The sequence below is a fragment of the Aegilops tauschii genome, chromosome 3, assembly GCF_002575655.3.
Source record: "Aegilops tauschii subsp. strangulata cultivar AL8/78 chromosome 3, Aet v6.0, whole genome shotgun sequence".
NCBI lineage: Eukaryota > Viridiplantae > Streptophyta > Magnoliopsida > Poales > Poaceae > Aegilops > Aegilops tauschii.
The window spans coordinates 558,460,254-558,479,391 of NC_053037.3; the positions used below are offsets into that span (position 1 = coordinate 558,460,254).

Here is a 19,138-nt window from a genome sequence, read left to right on the forward strand (position 1 = left end):
ATTCGACCGAACACCCTTAGTCATGTCGGATCATGCGTACGAATTCTAAAGCGTTCGCTTCCACGTACCCTTCTGAGTGAACTACGAAGTTCACGACAAAAATGGTTCGCTCCGGATAACAATATGAGTGAACATATCCGGGGTGAAAACTTTAGTTTTTAGAGCATGACAATTTTCACCTTTTTGGGTTAATGTAGCACGGCGGTTCCTTTTAGCCAGCATGGCAATTTCTGAAAGGCAATTTTCACTTTAGTACATGGCAATTCCCTATAAGTTATCCGTTTCATATGGCAATTCTAAAGTGTTTGTTGGGGGTAAAAAAAATCAGCGAATTAATCCGTTCTCTGTCTAGGGGAACGATCGTTAACTCAGATTACCCCCTTGAGCGGGCATCAGATGTATATTAGCGTCCATGACCTAGATGTTGTAGAATTGAAATGCCTTCTTCACTTCAATCTTTAGAAACTTCTCATGAGATCAGGTCCAATGCTAAGAGCCCTTATAAATTAGGTCAATGTGAACACAATCCTAAAGATTCTATTATCCTACTAGGTTTCTATGGAACAAATGACATACTCAGAAGACAATCCCGTAGGAAGAAATCATATGGGAATCCCGATCCTACTAATTGAATGAGCCCTAACTGTTTCAAAAAGGTTTCAATTTTTTTTTACAAATGTTCACAATAAACGTGTCTACAATCCCTAAAAGTTCATATCGGAATTTAAATACTCATATAAAAAGAAAATTGACAAATCCATAGTTGATTAGTGTCATTTTGCTTTTGTCTTTTTTTTTACACTATTCATGCTAGATTTGAGGGGCAAGATTGTGATTTTGCAGAAAAAACTGATTTGTCACCTGAAAAGCTAGTCAACGGGTCAAACTGTATATAATGTCAACATAATACATCATCAAACGCACCTTGAATTTCTCACGCAACCCAGGTAGGACCTTTGAGACCGCTTGGATTTGATCACCGGATGCAAGACCAAGACGACACTCGAATCTAATACATAGTGGCTGAGTGGGTTTTTTATGTAGACTACAGGCATTGAGTGCTCACGCACTGTGATTTCAGTGGAAATAACAACAAAAATTGAAGTAGACAATGCAACTAAGTTAAAATTTCATGTGGTATCTTTGCCGAGGTGTGGTCCTGGCAAAGGACAACCTTACTCGATGCAGTTGACAGGGAAGCAAGAAGTGTTGTTTCTTTCATATTGATGAAACAATTAAATAGCTTTTCTTTTTAGAAGTGTTGTTTCTGTCATATTGATGACAATGAAGAAAGAAGTGTTGACGCGATCTACAACAAAACTCCAAACAAGAAAAATGTATACAACAAAACTCCAAAAATCCAAGCCCTTTTCTTTTATAACCGTCAACTTCAAATATCCAAAATGGACCAAGACTGGTGTACAAAAAAAAAGTGAATTGCATTACTAAAAAATACTCCTTGTCAACTGCTTGTTGCCCAGAAGAGACTTTGTTGTCCTAAGGGAATGGAGGCCTTGTGGTAATCAACATCATGGTACATAATCAAGCATTGGTTCTAAAATTCCTTGATAAATTTTACAACCATGCAAACATTCAGTGGGTTAACTTGCTTTGGGAATCAAACACGTTGGGCTCATACCACATGCTGAAAAATCTTGTGGTTCGGTCTGAATTTCTGAACAGTACGCTGCCTATACTCCTACACCAAATCTGAAGATATTTCGGTTCAGAACCTTTATTCCATAGATGACCCAAGGCTTCTCTTCAATTTGCCACTATCTCCTGAAGCTCACGCTGAATATGTGAGCCTCATTATTAGCAAACCTTCCAGCATTGAGGAGTTAACTGATTTGGACACCTCATCCGGAACAAAAAAGGTGATTTGGACACCTGGTCATATCCATGGGGATCGGGCCAAGTTGCAAATAAAACTCAAGGTCTTAATGTGGCTATTACTTATTGACAGGCTGAACACTAGGAATATGCTCAAAAAAAGACACTATCAGATTGGCAATGAGTTGAGATGTGCCCAATGTGATTGGGATGCTCCAGGATTGAGGTAGTCAAAGGGCTAAACAAAACCATTCTGCAAAAGTGTTTTTTTAGTTCTTCTTTATTACTGCTCGGAACATTTGGAAGGAGAGGAAGAAAACAATTACATTTTCAACAACATAAATCCTTGCAGCAGAGCATGGTTAGAAAGAACAAAGGCTGATCTCACTTGGCTAAAATATAGAGTATCCTCTGATCTCAGTGATTTCACTTCTTTTGTCAACTACCTCTAGTTCCTGTTTTGTTTACAAATCTCTGAACCAATGCGAGGATACATATTCCCACACTCATTCTATTAAAATTTAATATAGCATAGTAGGAGCCTTTCCTACTATTTCAAAGTAAAAAAAAATTACTCAAAAAAGACTGTAAATTGAAGGTTCTATAATCAAATAGTATTTCAATACAACTGAGAACAGAGTACATTATGGCAAGGTCCACTGTCAGCAAGCAACCGAATGAACTGAAGCATGAACATTCTATTACTGGGTGGAGCAACAAGCGGATATAAACCCTAGCAAGTAGGAGCAAACGATAAACCAAACAAAGCCCGATCTTAACTGCGGAAGATGAGGCAGGTAGTAAACTTCGGTATCATCCTTCAGCGACCCCCGAGCTAGAGCATCAGGCTTTGATGGTCACGGTACACAAGCATCGTCCCGACGGCCTGAGGTTAGACGTGCACCATTCAGAGCCTGTTGGCGCGGCAGGATCATACATCAGCGTCTGGTACCCGGGTTCTTCCTCCAGTGAGAAGAGCAGCAGCTTCCCATCATGTATACCGAGAGAAAACCGCGTGCTAGAACTACCAGTAAGCGGCACTGGAGCCTTCTTCCAGGAATTGTCTGCTGGCTCAAAAATCGCCAGAGACCTCTGGTTCTTCCACTCGATGCAGAAGAGCTTCTCACCAAGAACAGCATGAGCCGTGACCATTACACAGCCATTCCTAAACTCACCCCAGGCATTGCTATTTGTATCGTACACGTCAATGTAACGGGAGTTACCAATTGTGAAGCTCGAACGGCCACCCATGACGTACATCTTGCCTTCAAAGCTACACCCAAAGCAACCCCATCTCGGCCTGCGAAGACCCTCAATCAACGTCCATTTATTTTGTTCTGGGTCATAAACTTCGACACTTGATAAACTATCACCACTGGGACCAAATCCACCAGCGACATATATCACACCGTTGACCTCTGCACACGCGAAGTCGCAACGAGCGACATTCATCTTAGAAAGGGCGGTCCACCTGCGGAATCAGAGGATAAATGAGCTGGTCCAACATTCAATAAAATGTTGAGGACTTGAGTATTGTTCTGCATTTGAACATTGTACATATCACCAAGTTACTATTGTTAATTCATTCACATTATTTGAAAAAACAAGGTGAAGTTCTAAAGTTTGTCAGACTAATAAGATGCATTTAATTTTTCTGATGAATGAGGATCCACAAGAAACATACCGATTGAGGAAACAATCATACTGGTAAACCTCATCAGAAACAAATTCCTTGCCATGGTCAGCAGCATAGCCAGCAATGACGATGAGCTTCCCATCAAGGACAACCACACCAAACCCAGCCTTGGTTGGTCCAGGCATAGGCGGAAGAGGGGTGTTCTTTTGCCCCTGACATCCCAAAACCTCCCAATGAGAACCCTTTGCTTGAGCATCAGCGGTCAAGACATACACACACTCGTCAAGCTTCTGAACCTCTTTCCTTACAGCAATTAATTCTTTGCTCTCCAGGAATGACATCCACCTCTTGGAAACTCCACCCATGACAGGGAAATGAGTTCGAGGAACAAGGGCAAGACATATCTTTGCCAGGTCTTCTGGCAAGCCAGGGATTAAAGCACAATACTGATCGCAATCCCCTTGTGGCGTAAAGCAGAAGGAAAGTTTTGGCCTTGGGGACTTGAGCTGCATTGTAGCACGCAGGAATGTCTGTGGTTGAACAAACTGTTCCCGTGTACCAACGATTGTAACCATTGCAAAATGTGGCAGCAAGCAGCTCAATGTTTGCCTCCCCTTCTTAGCCAATAGTACTGAAAACCTTTGGCTTATTTATGAACCTTAGTAGATACTATAAATAGCAATGGCTCGAATGGAACGATTCGTGAAATCCGTCTCCTATGGGAATGGTAAGAGACAAGGGTTTGAATGATGCTGAAATGACGTTCTTCAACTTTGATGTCTCTGTTTTAGTTATTCTTGCTGTATCAGCCATCCGATGAGAATTTTTGGAATTGTTTTCCCTGATTGAATCAGCGCTTGTCTCCTTATTGATGAAGTAGAAACCGTTTCCTCCCTTGCGCATTGCCTTAATATCTATATCCACAGAACATAAATATAAAAATATCAGCTAAATTTGCAGTCAAAGTTGCTAGGAACAAATAGGTGCAAGATATATATACCTTTGGCCATATAATCGTTTTACTATTAGCCAGCAGTAGTGTCCATCTCTGCGAGTCTAATTGCCTGCAGTCAGCATACAAAACGATTTAGCACCAAGTAGGAACTGTAGAACTAGAAGCAATCCTGTGATACTGTTTGGGCAACTCCAAAGTAACACCAGTAAAACAACATAACAGAATATTCATTGCAGCAGCTTTGTTTAATATTAGTCACTAGAGAATGGAAAGGAACACAAACTGTCAAACTCCGCCTTTTAACAACAGAAGCAGTTTTTCTATGACACCCACAGTGTGAAGAGGATCTCCAATTTTAAAATTGATGTGAACATGTCAATGCTGTCATGATCTTCATATGAGCAATTGCTTAAAACACATAATGCTCTGCAGGTGAAATGGACATCTAATTCTAGGAGACACAAGAACTTCCTGAGGTTTGACACTACCAACAGATAGAGCAAATATAGACTAGTCCATCGTCATGTACGGTAAGAAAAAAATGAATCTCTCTGCCATGACACAAACAAATACTCCCTCTGTTCACTTTTATAAGGCCTTGAAGACATTTCAGACAGGGTGCAAAGTAGCTCATTTTCAGTTGTCTGAAACGACAAGTGAACGGAGGGAGTAGCTGTTTCTAGCATGAGAGGAACTACGGATCAGTTATAACTCATAAGGTCCCGTAGCAGAAATCATGTCGAAACATTTATTGCTGGAACAAATTACTGTGTATAACAAGCTAGAAAAGCCATCTTTTAAAACGCAGCTGAAGCAAGTTATTGTGACGAACCAATTAACCTTTACTACAATAATAAAAGGATAGAGCAGAACTGATCCATATGTCGTTTGATAAGTATAGCATAGACTAGCCAAACAAAATTTAACTTTTACACGGTAGGTTCCCAAGCAAATCAAATTGTCAGTTGGAACCAGTCTGAATCAGTCAACAGCTAGAGGACAGCACAGGATTCGACTCTACTCTGAACAAGTTGACCATTAAAATAAGGATCATGGCCTCCAGGAAAACTGGAGCGGCTGACTTCAGATCTACTTCAAATTTAGACAACAGCACAGAAGTAATTCGCCATTGAGAACATATAAATGGACATGGGGATCTGAGACTCGACCATGATAGCAAACTGAAATCTCGGCCTAGGAATTAATGCCGGAGCCAATCGGACAAGCAGAAATTGGGGCGAGAAGGCTGAGACTGCCCCTAGAAAAATCTCAACTTTTTTGCAGGGAAACGACAAGGCAAGGTTTCCCGAATCCGGGAAGAGCCCGTCGATTCTGCGCCGGAGCGGGAGATGTGCAGGCAGATCAAACAGTGGATTCGAGCAAGAAGGATGTATTACCTGAAATGGGAAAACGGAGCCCAATCCGACGAATCCCAAGCTGTGGAAGGAGGAGCAGCGGCAGCAGGTGCAGATTGGGCACACGAGGAGGAAATCGGAGGGGATGATTGGGGAGGCGGTGGGTGGAACCGTGTGAGACTCAGACTAGGGCTTCGTATAAAAGGTTTCTTTATATGGGGGTGTATGGATGGGATGGAGATAGAGATGACGCGCTTGTGGAAGCTCACAGCGGGGTGAACTCGGACAGTGAAAGATACGATTCTACTGCTGGCTGTTCCTCGCTAGCTTTTGGTTCCATCGCTCTCAGCGTCAGCAATTGTGGATAAATATTCACAAAGTCCATTAAAACGTGGCTTGTACCGATTTGCGGTACGCGTTCACAAATCCCAACCTCCGTCTTAGATTACTTGTCTTAGATTTTTGTAGATACTGACACTAAAATGTGTCTACATACGGATCCGAGACAAAAAATTTGGGATGGAGCTTCTAACATTTCTTTAAATCAAAAGTATATACACATTTAGTGTGTTTATTCACTCGTTTTAGTCTGTTCATGGTTCATATTGAAATATTCAAAACGTCTTATATTTATGAATGGAGGGAGTACAACACAAGGTTGTGAAATACAATGTGCAGTACAGGTACAAGGTCCTAGCAATTCTTTCACTAGTAGTAATTCTTCCAAATTTCTCTTCAAGCCAGGGAGTGTCTCCGAATTGGGCATCCCAAATGTCTGTGGAGTTTCATGTCCATTCATGGACATCGATAGGGGAGCCGATCATTCAACTGCATGCATAATTGTCTCTTCATTTCAAACGGAGTTGCACAAATAAAGACGGAATTTATACAAACCGAACGATATTCATATTCATTGAATTTCTAAATATTTTAAAACCAAAAGGACGGAATTTAATGAAGTTCAACTAAACCTGACAAAATTTAAACTAAACTAGGTGAGATACTGGATGGTGTCCTAGTACGCATGGCCGCCTTGGTCCGCGACACCTCCATCATGGTCCTTCCAACGGCGTAAGGCCGCGTACGGGTCATGGCAGCCCTGATCGGTCGTCGCTAGGCTCGCGGCGCAACTGGTCGGCTGCCTCTAGTGTCTGCCTGTCTGGTGCAGGTGCTCGGACGTGTTATCCTGGCGGTGACGGTCGCCCGCAGACGTTGCCCCGGCATACCAGCCCCCGCCCATGGTGAGGGCACGGACGTCGCGCTCGTAGTCGACCAACCCTATTTCGAAGAGTTGCTCGTTGATCCAGCGATGACGTTGGGCGGACGTCTGCGTGATTGTTAGAGACGGGTCCTCGGCCCATGCCAACATGAGGCCGGGGCCAGCAAGACGTCTGAATTCATGAATGCGGCATGATGCGCTGGTCCTAGCTCCTGACTTGTGGTTACTTTGTCTCTTTATTCTTCATTTGATATACCGTATTGCTTTGTTTAAGTTTTTACTTATTGTTGTTACCGTCTTTACTAGATACTTGACTCACCTTGCTTTAGCAATTGTTAGGCCCACATTTATATTTCGTAGTTGCCTAAAATTCCTAATAAGTAATCATTGTGTCTATTCATCTCTCTAGGTCCATCTCGAACCTTTCACCAACCTTGATGGTTGCATTATACCCCCTCCAGACAGAAATACTTGTCAGAAGAATAATGGATGTATCTAGACGTATTTTATTTCCAGATACATCCATCTTTATCCATTTCCTTGACAAGTATTTCCGGACGGAGAACAGTAGCAGAATAAGACATTGCCACTATAAAAGATGGTTAATTAGCAGACCCTGAAACACATCTGAATCAGGAGACATCTACTTGGACAGCGGTTGGAGTCCTCAACATAGGACGACAGAACTTGTTCTCGGACAAGACTATGGGCTCACTAAAGCCTTCGGTGCTCATGTCCTACAATCTCTTAGCATTAATACTACTCCCTCCGTTCACTTTTGTAAGTCGTTTCAGACAACTCAAAATAGTCCGTTTTGCACATTGTCTGAAATGTCTTCAAGGTCTTATAAAAGTGAACAGAGAAATAGTTCAACACACTATAGAAAAACAAACACAATCAACATTCTACACATCGACTGATCTTGAAGCTCAAAGCAAACCATGGATTTCCACACACTGCCACATCTAGCAAGCTCAAAGCATACCATGGAGTTCAACACACTCTCACATCTAGCAAGCTCAAAGCAAACCATGGAGGTCTAACACACTACCACATCGAGCTATTGACCATACTTGTGTACTATCATACTACACATTGAAAACATGTTGTGGAGCTTAGGCTCCTGGGCACCTCCTTATTTAGCCATTCATTTCTGCATCATTATTCGTGAAAGTACTTTTCTCTTTTTCATTTCTCTCATATAAAACAACATAAGAACTTCAAACTTTGCAGCATAATAAAACATTCTAACTAGAACGTGGGGAAAAACTTTCGGATTTTTTCATGCATCATAAATACTAAAAAAGATCAAACATATCTCATTTTGTATATTTATGTCGGACCAAAGAATCTGAAAGTTTTTTCCCACATTGTAGTAAGAATGTTTTGTTACCTTGCAAAGTTTGAAGTTCATATGTTGTTTTGTTTTGAAGAAATAAAAAAGAGAAAAATTAAGGTAGTAAGTTACTCCCATAATATAAAAACGTTTTTCAAGCTATGTTTGAAAAACGCTCATATATTGTGGGACAAAAAGAGTAGTTGTGTAGCACAAATCTCAAAGCAATATTGGAGGGTAAGGATAAAAGGTGTCCGGAAGCCTAAGCTTCAAAAATCCACATCCCACTACATATACCGTGATCAACATCAAAACCAACATGAACAACATCAATGCCGACAAATAGAACTTAGCATGCTACCAGAACATCACGACTACCATTTGATTTACCACATACTCATAGATCTAATCTCGAAGAATAAGGAGGGGGAGTGATTGAACTTACAGTCATCAGTGGAGCAACGTGGAGGCACGGATGGCAAGCGTCTCTGGACACAACAAACCAACCTGTGGTTGGATGGTTAGAGGGATAGTGGTATCCCCAGCCCATCAGTGTTCAAGTCTTGGTGCTTGTATTATTCCTGGATTTATTTCAGCATTTCCGGCGATGCGCTTTCAGTGGAAGGAGACCCCGTCGACGACGAGGCGCTTACCGTGACTTCGTAAATCTCAAGATGATATGACGGCTCAGTCTCTCGAAGATGCTCATATGATAGAGTATGTGTGTGCGCGTTTATAGGGGTGAATGTATGCGCATATGTATGAGCGCTTGCGTCTGTACTGTGTTATAAAAAAAGCATCTCTTAACACACAGCCGATGTCAAAAACACTGCCTCAAACAATTGAGTTTTTTTCTAACCGGATAACCGCACGATCTCAGGGTTTTCAGGGCATTTCCCCCTGACGTGGTGTGCGTGAGTGACCACCCCAATCAACCAATTCCGGTGAGAATCTGGTAGCCATGATGCGGTATTCGTGCGCCATCGCACAATCCTTAAAAGTCTTCAACTTGGCAATAGATGAATGATCAGCCTCACGACGAATCCACGTCGCAGTTCATAACGGCCGCGCCTCTTGCTACGTCGTCGGCATGGTTTCCACGTCGGGGACGGTTGCCATCGTCGTCGTCATCCTGACCGTGCTGGTGGCACCGGCGAGCTGCCGCCGGGCACTAGTGGCTGCCAACAACGGGTCCGGGAGGGAGATCGAGGCTGCAGACCAGTGCGTGCGCGGCTGCGTCGGGGAGATGCTGGCGTGCCAGCAGGCGTGGGCCGGCTGCGCGGCCATGTCGTCGCGGCGGCAGACGACGAGCCAGCGGCAGCGGAGCGTTCCGTGCGGCTACGGCGGCTGCGAGGACGAGTACCTTGGCTGCATCGACGTATGCTAGTTGATAATTAAGCTCGTGTTTCAAGTGCCATATGTGTGAATCTATCTCTAGTTATCTACTCATCAGATCATAATCTTCTTGTGCGTCCAGTATGAGATGCAATTACTGAACATCATAATTTCAAGATGGACCAAGCGATCGATCTAATTCGGTTTGCTATTTCCCAGTTGCCTCATAAATTATCTTGCATCGCTGGATTTCCAGGAGCAGCAGCGTAGGCTGAGGCGGGGGCGACATGACTGGCTGCAGCTTCTCCGGTGAGGCCTCACCAGAGAAGGAACACCATGCATGGCCGCGACGTTGCCGGTGGAGGTTCGTTGTGTCTCCTACCCGGTGTGACCGCCGTCGTGAGATCGTAGCTGGCCTGAATTGTAGGAGAAGAAGAAGAAGCAAACTGAGCGAGAGAGAGTAGCAGGAAAAGAGTTCAGATATGCATTTCTTTCTTCAGACTTAATTGGTTCAGTTACAGAACCTGGCTACATAGCCCTTGCTCACGCACACGGCCGACACGGCACTTGCCACCCTGCGCTAGGCCACACAATAATTAACACTCACGCCACACACTTCGCCGCCGTGTTACTCCTCTCTGACCAATGGCGCTTACCTCTGTCTAAGGCGGGTTGTGGCGCATGACAAGGTTGAGGGGGAGCAGGTTGATCGGTGCAGGGTGGCAAACGTTTGTGGTCGAGATGGTGTCACCGTAAGTAATAAGATAAACGTTTGTGGCCGGCAGGCTGGCCGAAGCTTTGGGTCGGTCGCGCCGCGCGCGTTCGGTCAACACGATCGTGTGTCTCTCGTGTATGATCCTCAACTTTTTTACTTCATCTCATCTTCTTCCCCCCTCGATGGCTGGCCTGACCTCCTCCCTTTCTTCTTTCTCTTCTCAACTTCTCTAATCCCGGCGAGCAACCACCAGCCGGTGAGTTCGAGCGTTGCCGTGTCCCCCCGCGCCCCGCTGCATCCCCACCCCCCTTCCCCCGCGCACCCCGTTGATAACCACTGTTTTTTTGGGCTCACCGCGTGCTTCAACAGGCCGTCTGCATGACGACAACTGAGGGAGGTCGCCATGGCCGTGCACGACAGGGCAAGCACCGGATGCTACGGCCGGCAAGCCAGCAGGTGCGACCAGCGATGGCCAGAGTTGCGACCGGCAAGCCAAAGGTTGGAGAACGTGACAATGTGCTGGATTGGAACTGGCCGATGCCTGACTACAACCATGATGACAATTTTCTAGAACAGGCCGACGTCGGGGGTACAAACATGGTGAATTTTTGTTGCAACTGCGACAGACATTTTCGTTGGAACTACGGCGTGTGTTGCAACCGACGCATTGTGGAGCTACAACCATTTAACAAGAAGCTTCAAACCCTTGAGGGGGGAATCACCCAAACCAGCGTTCACGTGGCTTTACGTAGGATAATTACGTAGGTGTAACAAAGCCCTATGGCGCCCGTGAATGAGCAATTTCGCGACAAAACTAGTTGTAATGAAAAACAACACTAGTTTTTTTAACACGGTACAGACGCAAGCGCTCGTATATACTTCGTCAGAAATCTCAAATAAATCGAGACTAAATGCGAACACCAAGATTTGAATCCTTGTGTGTTGGGACATCACTCTTCACCTTTTTTATTAACAGAGGGGGTTTTTTCCTCCATTTTCATTAACGAAACCAAACCTTCCGCAAAAGGCAACAAAGTCATGCAGCCACCGGTTCAGATAAAAGACACTAGTTGGCGATAAGAAAAACACTAGTTGCCGGTAACTGAAAGCAACGCCGCATGGCGCAAGAGTAACCGCTACACGCATATGGCAAAATTAAGGCTTGGGAAAAAACGGCTCAACTCATGGGCTGGATGCTTCGAGGCCCGCGCATCACATAACTCATGAGCTGGATGCTTCGAGGCCCGCGCATCATACACGGCTCAATTCATGGACTGGATGCCTCCAGGCCCGCCCATCAGTGACGCCACCTAACGACCCATCCATCCCTTAAAAAAGAAATTCCTCAAAAAAAAAAAACTCTCCAGATCTAACGGCATTCTTTCCCTCCAAAGCAAAAGAAAATCCAACGGCCTTCCCTCCATCTCACCCCACGCACGCGAGGGGGGACGGAGGGGCGATTCGGTAATTTCGCCACAGAAAATATCATCGCAGGCACGCACTGGAGACAGGAGGTGGTCGGCTCGTCGTGCGTGTCAGGCCATGGGTGGCCGGGGCGGCGACTAAATCTGGTCCACGGGGCGTGAGATCCAAGGCAAAGAGTACAGCTGCTGCATGTGCCTGGGGAACCGATCCAACAAACGAAAAAGAACAAGGCTGCCGTCTCCCGCAACGCCGCAAACTGCGCGGTGCTCCTCCATCATCCTGTCGGTTGCTCGCTCGCTCGCTCCCTCCCTCCAACATGCGGCGGACGGCACACGCGTACACACACAACAAGAGCAAAAAAAAAAACTCATGTCACATGATTGTTTGCTGTTTTTTTTTGCGGAAGTATGTCACATGATAGTTTGCTGTTGTTGGTGTAGAGCGCTTCCTTGCCATTTTGTACAATTTTAAAAAAAAACTTCTCATATATTCGTCAACCATCAAATGGGGTAAACATTAGTTCCCCGTCCCATACTATATGAGCTTTTTTGACTGGCCCACAAACCGCCTGCAACTGTCCGGGCTGCGGAAGCCATCCAACGCGGGCCTGTATCGATCCGCAGGGCAGTCTCGGACGTGTTTTCTCCCGCAAACCCGAGACAAACGTTGAGAGCTTTTGGGAGTCCGGACACCCGAAACGCAGGAATCCAACATCCCGGACCCCGCGACTCCATCCTCCCCACTTTCTCTCCTTCCTTCTTTCTCTCTTGCCTTCGCCGCCGCTGCACCACCCCGGCCGCCACGCCACACCCCTGCAAGAACTGTACGTCTCCGTCACCTCCAGCGCTCCAGCAAGGCTCCACCCTCCTCCTTCGTCGCCGTTCAGCCCCTGTCCTCCGACCGCCCCGCCAGGGACCATCCGCTACTGCCATACTCACCATGCCCGGCAACTGTTCGATGAATCGCCGGAGCTAAAAACAACTTCCAAGTCTTCTTTCTAGCAATGGATTCTGGTTTGGAGTACACATACGAGCATTATGTTGAGTCTTCTAACGTCTCGTCAGACGAGGAGGAGTACTCCGATGAGACAAGGATGATGCAGGCGGTCCTTGAACACGTAGAGCGTGCGGAGGAGCATGTTCTCAATTTCAAAGGCTCGGTCAAGGGTCATCGAGTGCTCAACGGCAACAGGGCGCGCAACCATTTGACACTGAAGGCCGACTACTTTGCCCACGATGCACTAATCGCTGACCATTTTCGCCGGTGTTTTCGGATGCGCAAGACTGTCCTCGACCGTTTGTACCATGGCGTCCGGTCCTAGGATGACTGCTTCATCCTCAAGAAGGACGTCGTGGGAATGTTTTGCTTCTGTGGTTACTAGAAGTGCAAGGCCGCACCCTGGATGCTTGCATATGGCACAATCGCTGATTCGTGGGATGAGTACCTACGGATGTCTGAGAGCACCTGCGGAAATGCCATGGCCAGGTTTGCAACTACCGTGGTCGAGGTGTTCGGACCTCAGTACCTGAGATAACCAACTGTATCAGACACTGAGAGGCTCTTGGCAATCTCAGAAGCAAGAGGGTAGCCAGGTTTGCTTGGATCTCTTGACTGCATGCATTGGAAATGGAAGAACTAGCCGACAGCTTTACAAGGGCAATATCATGGTCATGTTAAGAAGCCCACCACCATTCTTGAAGCAGTTGCATCATAAGATCTGTGGATTTGGTACGCTTTCTTTGGCATGCCCGGGTCCCATAATGACATCAATGTGATACAGTGATCATCGTCGTTTGCGAGGCTGACCTCCTTGCCACTATACTGTCAATGGACATGAGTAGACCATGGGCTATTTTCTGGTTGACGATATCTATCCTCCGTGGACTACATTTGTCGGCACCATCTCTAACCCAGTTGGCCAGAGAAAGGTTCACATTGCCAAAGACAAGAAGCAGCTAGAAAGGACGTCGAGAGGGCATTTGGAGTTCTGCAGGCCCGTTTTGCAGTTGTTCGTGGACCTGCTAAACAATGGGATCTGGAGACCTTGTAAGAGGTGATGACATGTTGTGTGATCATGCACAACATGCGAGGATGAGGGCGATGATGCTGCCGCAGCTCTGGAATTTGAGAACATGGGTGATCCTATCCAACTTCTAGACCAGAATCCAGACAGATTTGAAAAGTTTATTCAAATGCATCAACAAATTCGGCATCGACCAACTCACGAGCAGCCGAAGGAAGGTCTGATTGAGCATCAGTGTGCGATTAAAGGGGGAAACAATGTTGGGGTGTAATATTTGAACTTTTGTAAATTTGAACTACTGCTGCATGTGGCTATTCGAACGTTTGTACCCTTTGTATGCGGCTATTTGATCGTGCGGACTTAAAAAACGAGGAAGTCCGGGCATATGCGGCTATGGTTGGATGGCGGCCTCATGCATCGGTGTCTGCGGACTGGTCCCCCCTGTCTGCGGATGGATGCGGGAGAAAATTTGCGGGTTGCAGTTGGACATGCCCTATATTATGGGACGGAGGGAATACATCCATATCACGTACATCATCTAGCGACGACTACAACCACTGGAGCGAGCCAAAGAAGTGCCCTCGTCATCGCCCCTCCCTCATCGAAGCCGGTCAAACCCTGGTGTAGTAGACAGTCAGAAAGTCATCATGTTATGTCCCAAGAGGACTAGCATACGAGCTAGAGCTGTAGTCCTCGCCGATAAAAGAGAAGCGTAGATAGAAATGATATAACACGCACACACATGAACGCAGACGAACGAAGACCGAATCCACACAGGTCCACCAAAGGCAAACACTGACCGAATCTCACGAGATCCATCAAAAACACATCTCCGCACGCCCTCCGAAGACGTGAAAGCCACCGCCTGAATGGGGGCTAGGTGGGGAGAAACTTATTCCATCTTCAGGGAGCGCCGCCGCATCGTCTTTCTGAGCAGGACACAAACTCTAAACAGACTCAAGTGGTAGCAAAGCTACTGTCTGAAGTACAAAGATCAATAACCTTTGACAAGCCAGAGTTCAACCAAAAGATAGTTCGTCCTTCACTTCTAGCATACTTAGCTAAAAAATCACTAACATTGTTTTGAGTACGATTAATATGCCTGACACGAGTCTTCTGAAGACTCCTCAAATGCTTGATCTCCCGTACCAAAGAGGCAAAAATTAATCTATCTATTGCTTCATCATTTATCAGGTTGACAAGTTGGTAAGGAGTCCATCTCCACAAGTATGGGAAGCTCCGTTCTTTTGATAGAAATTGATAGCCCTTCCATGCAAGCACTAAGCTCTGACTCCAAAGCATTTCTGCATGAGAAGAGTTCCCTACATGATGACAAAATAATGTTTCCCCCATTATCACGGAGTATCATGCCTGCACCTGCTCGACCATTTGCTGCCCATGACCCATCAGTATTCATTTTAGTCCATCCCGCCGGTGGCAAAACCCAACGAACGCTTGGGCCAGGGGCCACAGTCGTACGTGTGGTGCCAATGTTTTCAGAGGATACAACTTGCTTCCCTTTCTTGCAGTCCTAAGGACAAGGACACAAACCCTAAACAAACTCACAAAGACACTTAAAAATGAAGCATGATCCCTCCCGCCGCCAAGGACAGGAATTCACCGCCTCTTCATGGTCCTAATGCCACATAAGACAAGACAGATCAGCGGCAATGTCGACGAGAGGTGACGGAACCCTAGATGCTTGGGATAGGAGTATTTCTTTCTTCCTCGGGACGAAAGAAAACAAGCCAACATACACTCCATGGGTTTCAATTGAGTTTGCTTCTTTGCCATTTTTTACTTGTACAAGGCGACAAGAGTACATTTTTCTCTAAAACAGTGTTTTTATGGATCATTTTTTTACAAATAGTTATACATACACGTATAGCCAACTTGTGGGGAATAATTTTGTAACATAGAGAAACCACGCAGCAGCAGCCGCCTCTCGGAGAAGAAAAAAATTGGGTTTCTTTGCCTCCTGCCTGCACCGTCGCTGCTCTGTATCGTCTCCCGTTACCCTAGGGCTAGGGAGGCGCGATGGACCGTGACCCTTGCTGGCTGGAGGGATCTTGCTTTGTTTTAGGTTTTTTTAGTCTATTTCGGATTTGGGTCCTGCTCAGGAAGACGACGTGGTGACGACTCTCTGAAGATGGAGTGAGATTCTCTCCGTCTAGTCCCCGCTCCGGTGATGCGTCTAGTGTCAACAAAGAACATGTGGTGGTGTGTCTACAATGGATCTCGTAGGATTTGGACCCTGCTAGTTTTTGGTGGATCTGCTTGGATCTACTTGTTCGTGCGTCTACGTGTTGGATCCTTTCAATATCTACTTATTTTCATCGGTGATGGTTGCTATTATGGTACGCTTGTCCTACAAGGTCTTAGCAGGACGATTTCCCGAATGTCTACTACAAAAAGTTTAGCCCGACTCCGTGTGGCACCCCGGCTCAGAGCGACCGGTTTACCATGCATTGCCAGCCCAGAGATCATGTCTTCTGGCAACACACAACATCTTGGTACAGAAAGCAACCACTTTATTGATGCTAGCGGATCAGAGTTTATATTACAACAGAAGTTGAGGCCAAGCAGCACGCCCGGTGCGGCTGAACAATATGTACATTATTTAGTGAACATAAAGGGGCCTCGATCATAACAACTACGCGGCAGCGGAACAACGTCGTAGCGGAAACTCCATATCACAGGGACACCAATGTGGACACGATCTAGACTCGAGCAGCACTCCTTTCCAACGAGACTTTCCTGAAATCTGGCATGGCACGCCAGGTCAGTACATTGAATGTACTTGCAAGCTCACAACAGGCATAATCATAATGGCAAACAATATCATGATAATTAACCAATTAATAATAATGCAACACTACATGTCCAACATGTTGTGATCATGCTCGAACGTCCCTTGGGACGGACTTACCAACCGTGATCATTCTCGGATCACAAACAAACCACCATCGTGGTCTTGACAAGAGTGACTTGTGATCCTTACGGCGATCACAACCACGACCAATATTTGGTCCCGAACATCTCGATGGCCTTTCAACCATCAACAACAGTGCAAAGTTCATAACTTAGTGTGCAAATTTTATTAAACGTTGACTCATGGTGGGACCTACTACGAGGTGTCCGTGACCGTGGACTCGGCTATCGATAGATTATACACTCTGCAGAGGTAGCACACTGTACCCACACCACGGAACCCATGGTCTCGCACTCCCATTCGGGTGGACCAACGGCATTCCGACGAAACCCTTCCATTGCCATGACACTCTCCCGGCCACTTCGACCCAATCCCCAACGGGCTAGTCCTGGGTGGCCCCGTGTCTACCAAAGACACAACGACCACCGTCGTGGCCAAAACGATCCCACTCGGGGACCCGGTACCATAATCTCAACAACGGGCACACAAGGTTATGCCTGCTTACCGGGCCAGGGTAAGCATGCCATAACCTTCCCTAGTTGGAGGCACCGACCAGAGGCAATGTCAATGGGCCGAATCAAGGCCTTCCCACAAAGGCAAATGTGGTTGCACTGGGAAAAACTCGATTCAGCGGCGCCATGACCCAGTCAACGATATATTCAAGTTGAGTTATATTCACGTTCAACTTAAAACGAAAATGACCGGTGTCATAGCATGCCATGAAATGCAAAACTATATGTGCATCACATATAAACGAACATGACTGATGTCAACCATATTCACACTAAGCATAAACATCAACAACTTATATTACTTTCCTGGTCAGGGTAGCTCACACTTTAACCAAAATATTTTGCAGCAAGTTTTATTATTTTCTCATGCAAGAAAGTAACTTCGATTAATTTCTTACATGCATAGCAAGGATGATACCACAAACAAATCATAATTTCTTTACCAACCAAGTTAGGTTCAAACATTATGTAAGTCAAGTAAAATGACTAAACAAGTACTTAACAGAATATTTTCTAGCAAATTTTACTATTTTATTTATGCAATAAAATAACTTTACGTAATTACTAACATGCATAACAAAATTATTCTTATCATCACCACAAATAGATCTTAGCTTTGCTTTACCAACTAAGCTAGTTTCAACATTCTGTAAATCAAGCATAATAACCAACAAACACTTAACAGAATATAAATAACATAATGGTTATTTAAATGCATGGATTAATCATTTCATTCAAGTAAGAAAATCATAAATATTGAAATGCACCATGAAAATGTTGATGTGGCTTGCCTTAGTGCAGATGAGGTTCACAAGCCTTCTGGTGATCCTCAAGACAAGCCTCACCCTCTGAAAATAATTTTAAGCACAAAAAAATATATCAAGAACACTTCTGAAAATCACCAGAAATTCTAAACAGCTCAGAAAAATCTCATCTTTGGTGAGCCGCTAGATTTCTTTGCAAAGAACAAAATGCAAAAAAGAATCAATTCATTTGGACTTATGGTTGAAGAGTTATGGCTGTTTGAAGTGTTCTGTAAATTCAAATGAATTTGAATAAAAATAAACAAACTGGGGGGGGGGAGGGTGACGTCGAAGGCGTAAAGCCCAGGGGCGCCACCACTCGTACCGCTTCGCGCGCGTACAGAGTGGCTGACTAGCGGGCCCCGCTAGTCAGGTGAGGAGGAGGGGGAGAAGGAAACAGAGGGAGTCGCGGCTTCGCCGGAGCTCTCGCCGGCGACGAGGGCTCCTTGGCCAAAACGAGAGGGAGGGATGGCGAGAGGGGACGGAGGCGCACCTGCCCGTACCCATAGCGTAGCTAGGGGTGGTCGGACGGCACCGGAATCAACCTCGCAAGCGGAGGCAGAACGCGGTGGTCGCCGGAGATGAGGAAGACGGCGAGCAGAGGCAACTCCAGGGGCTCCAGGGGGACGGGATGGCTTCACCAGAGAGAGGCGGTGGCCCTGGAAGGGTCGCCCTGGCCTGGGAGGGGCTGGAGCTACCGCGGCGACCAAAGGGGATCGCCGGCGAGCTCGAGCTCGAGGACGGCGGCCCGCGGCCTGCCCAGCCGGGCTACGGTTTCCTACGCGCTTGTGGGTTGTGTGGGAGTGGTGGTGTGTGCTCGAGGAGGCTGGGGGCGGCTCCATTTATAGGCGAGCGGAGAGGGGGGTTCGGGCTCCGCCGGTGGACACCTGTCCACGGCGCCCGACGATGAGCTGCATCAGTGAAAGGGGGAGAAGGCGACGCAGCTCACGCGGCAACTGTTGGCGAACGGGGACGAGCACAGGAACGAGGAGAAGGCAACGAGCATAGTGCGCACCGCACTGTTGGGTTGGCCGGACCGTGCCCGTGCTCGCTGCGGCG

At 46.2% G+C, this 19,138-nt stretch overlaps 1 protein-coding gene across 1 annotated transcript; it reads right to left on the reverse strand.

Annotated features, from left to right (window-relative positions):
* Positions 1-2,404: 2,404 nt before the first annotated feature.
* On the reverse strand, positions 2,405-4,381 carry LOC109738242 (F-box/kelch-repeat protein At1g67480). The gene is made up of 2 exons (XM_020297343.4): positions 3,518-4,381; positions 2,405-3,304 (listed from the first exon to the last, which is right to left on the reverse strand). Exons 1-2 carry the CDS (start codon positions 4,042-4,044, stop codon positions 2,677-2,679), a joined length of 1,155 nt encoding a protein of 384 aa, XP_020152932.1. The 5' UTR covers positions 4,045-4,381; the 3' UTR covers positions 2,405-2,676.
* Positions 4,382-19,138: the final 14,757 nt, after the last annotated feature.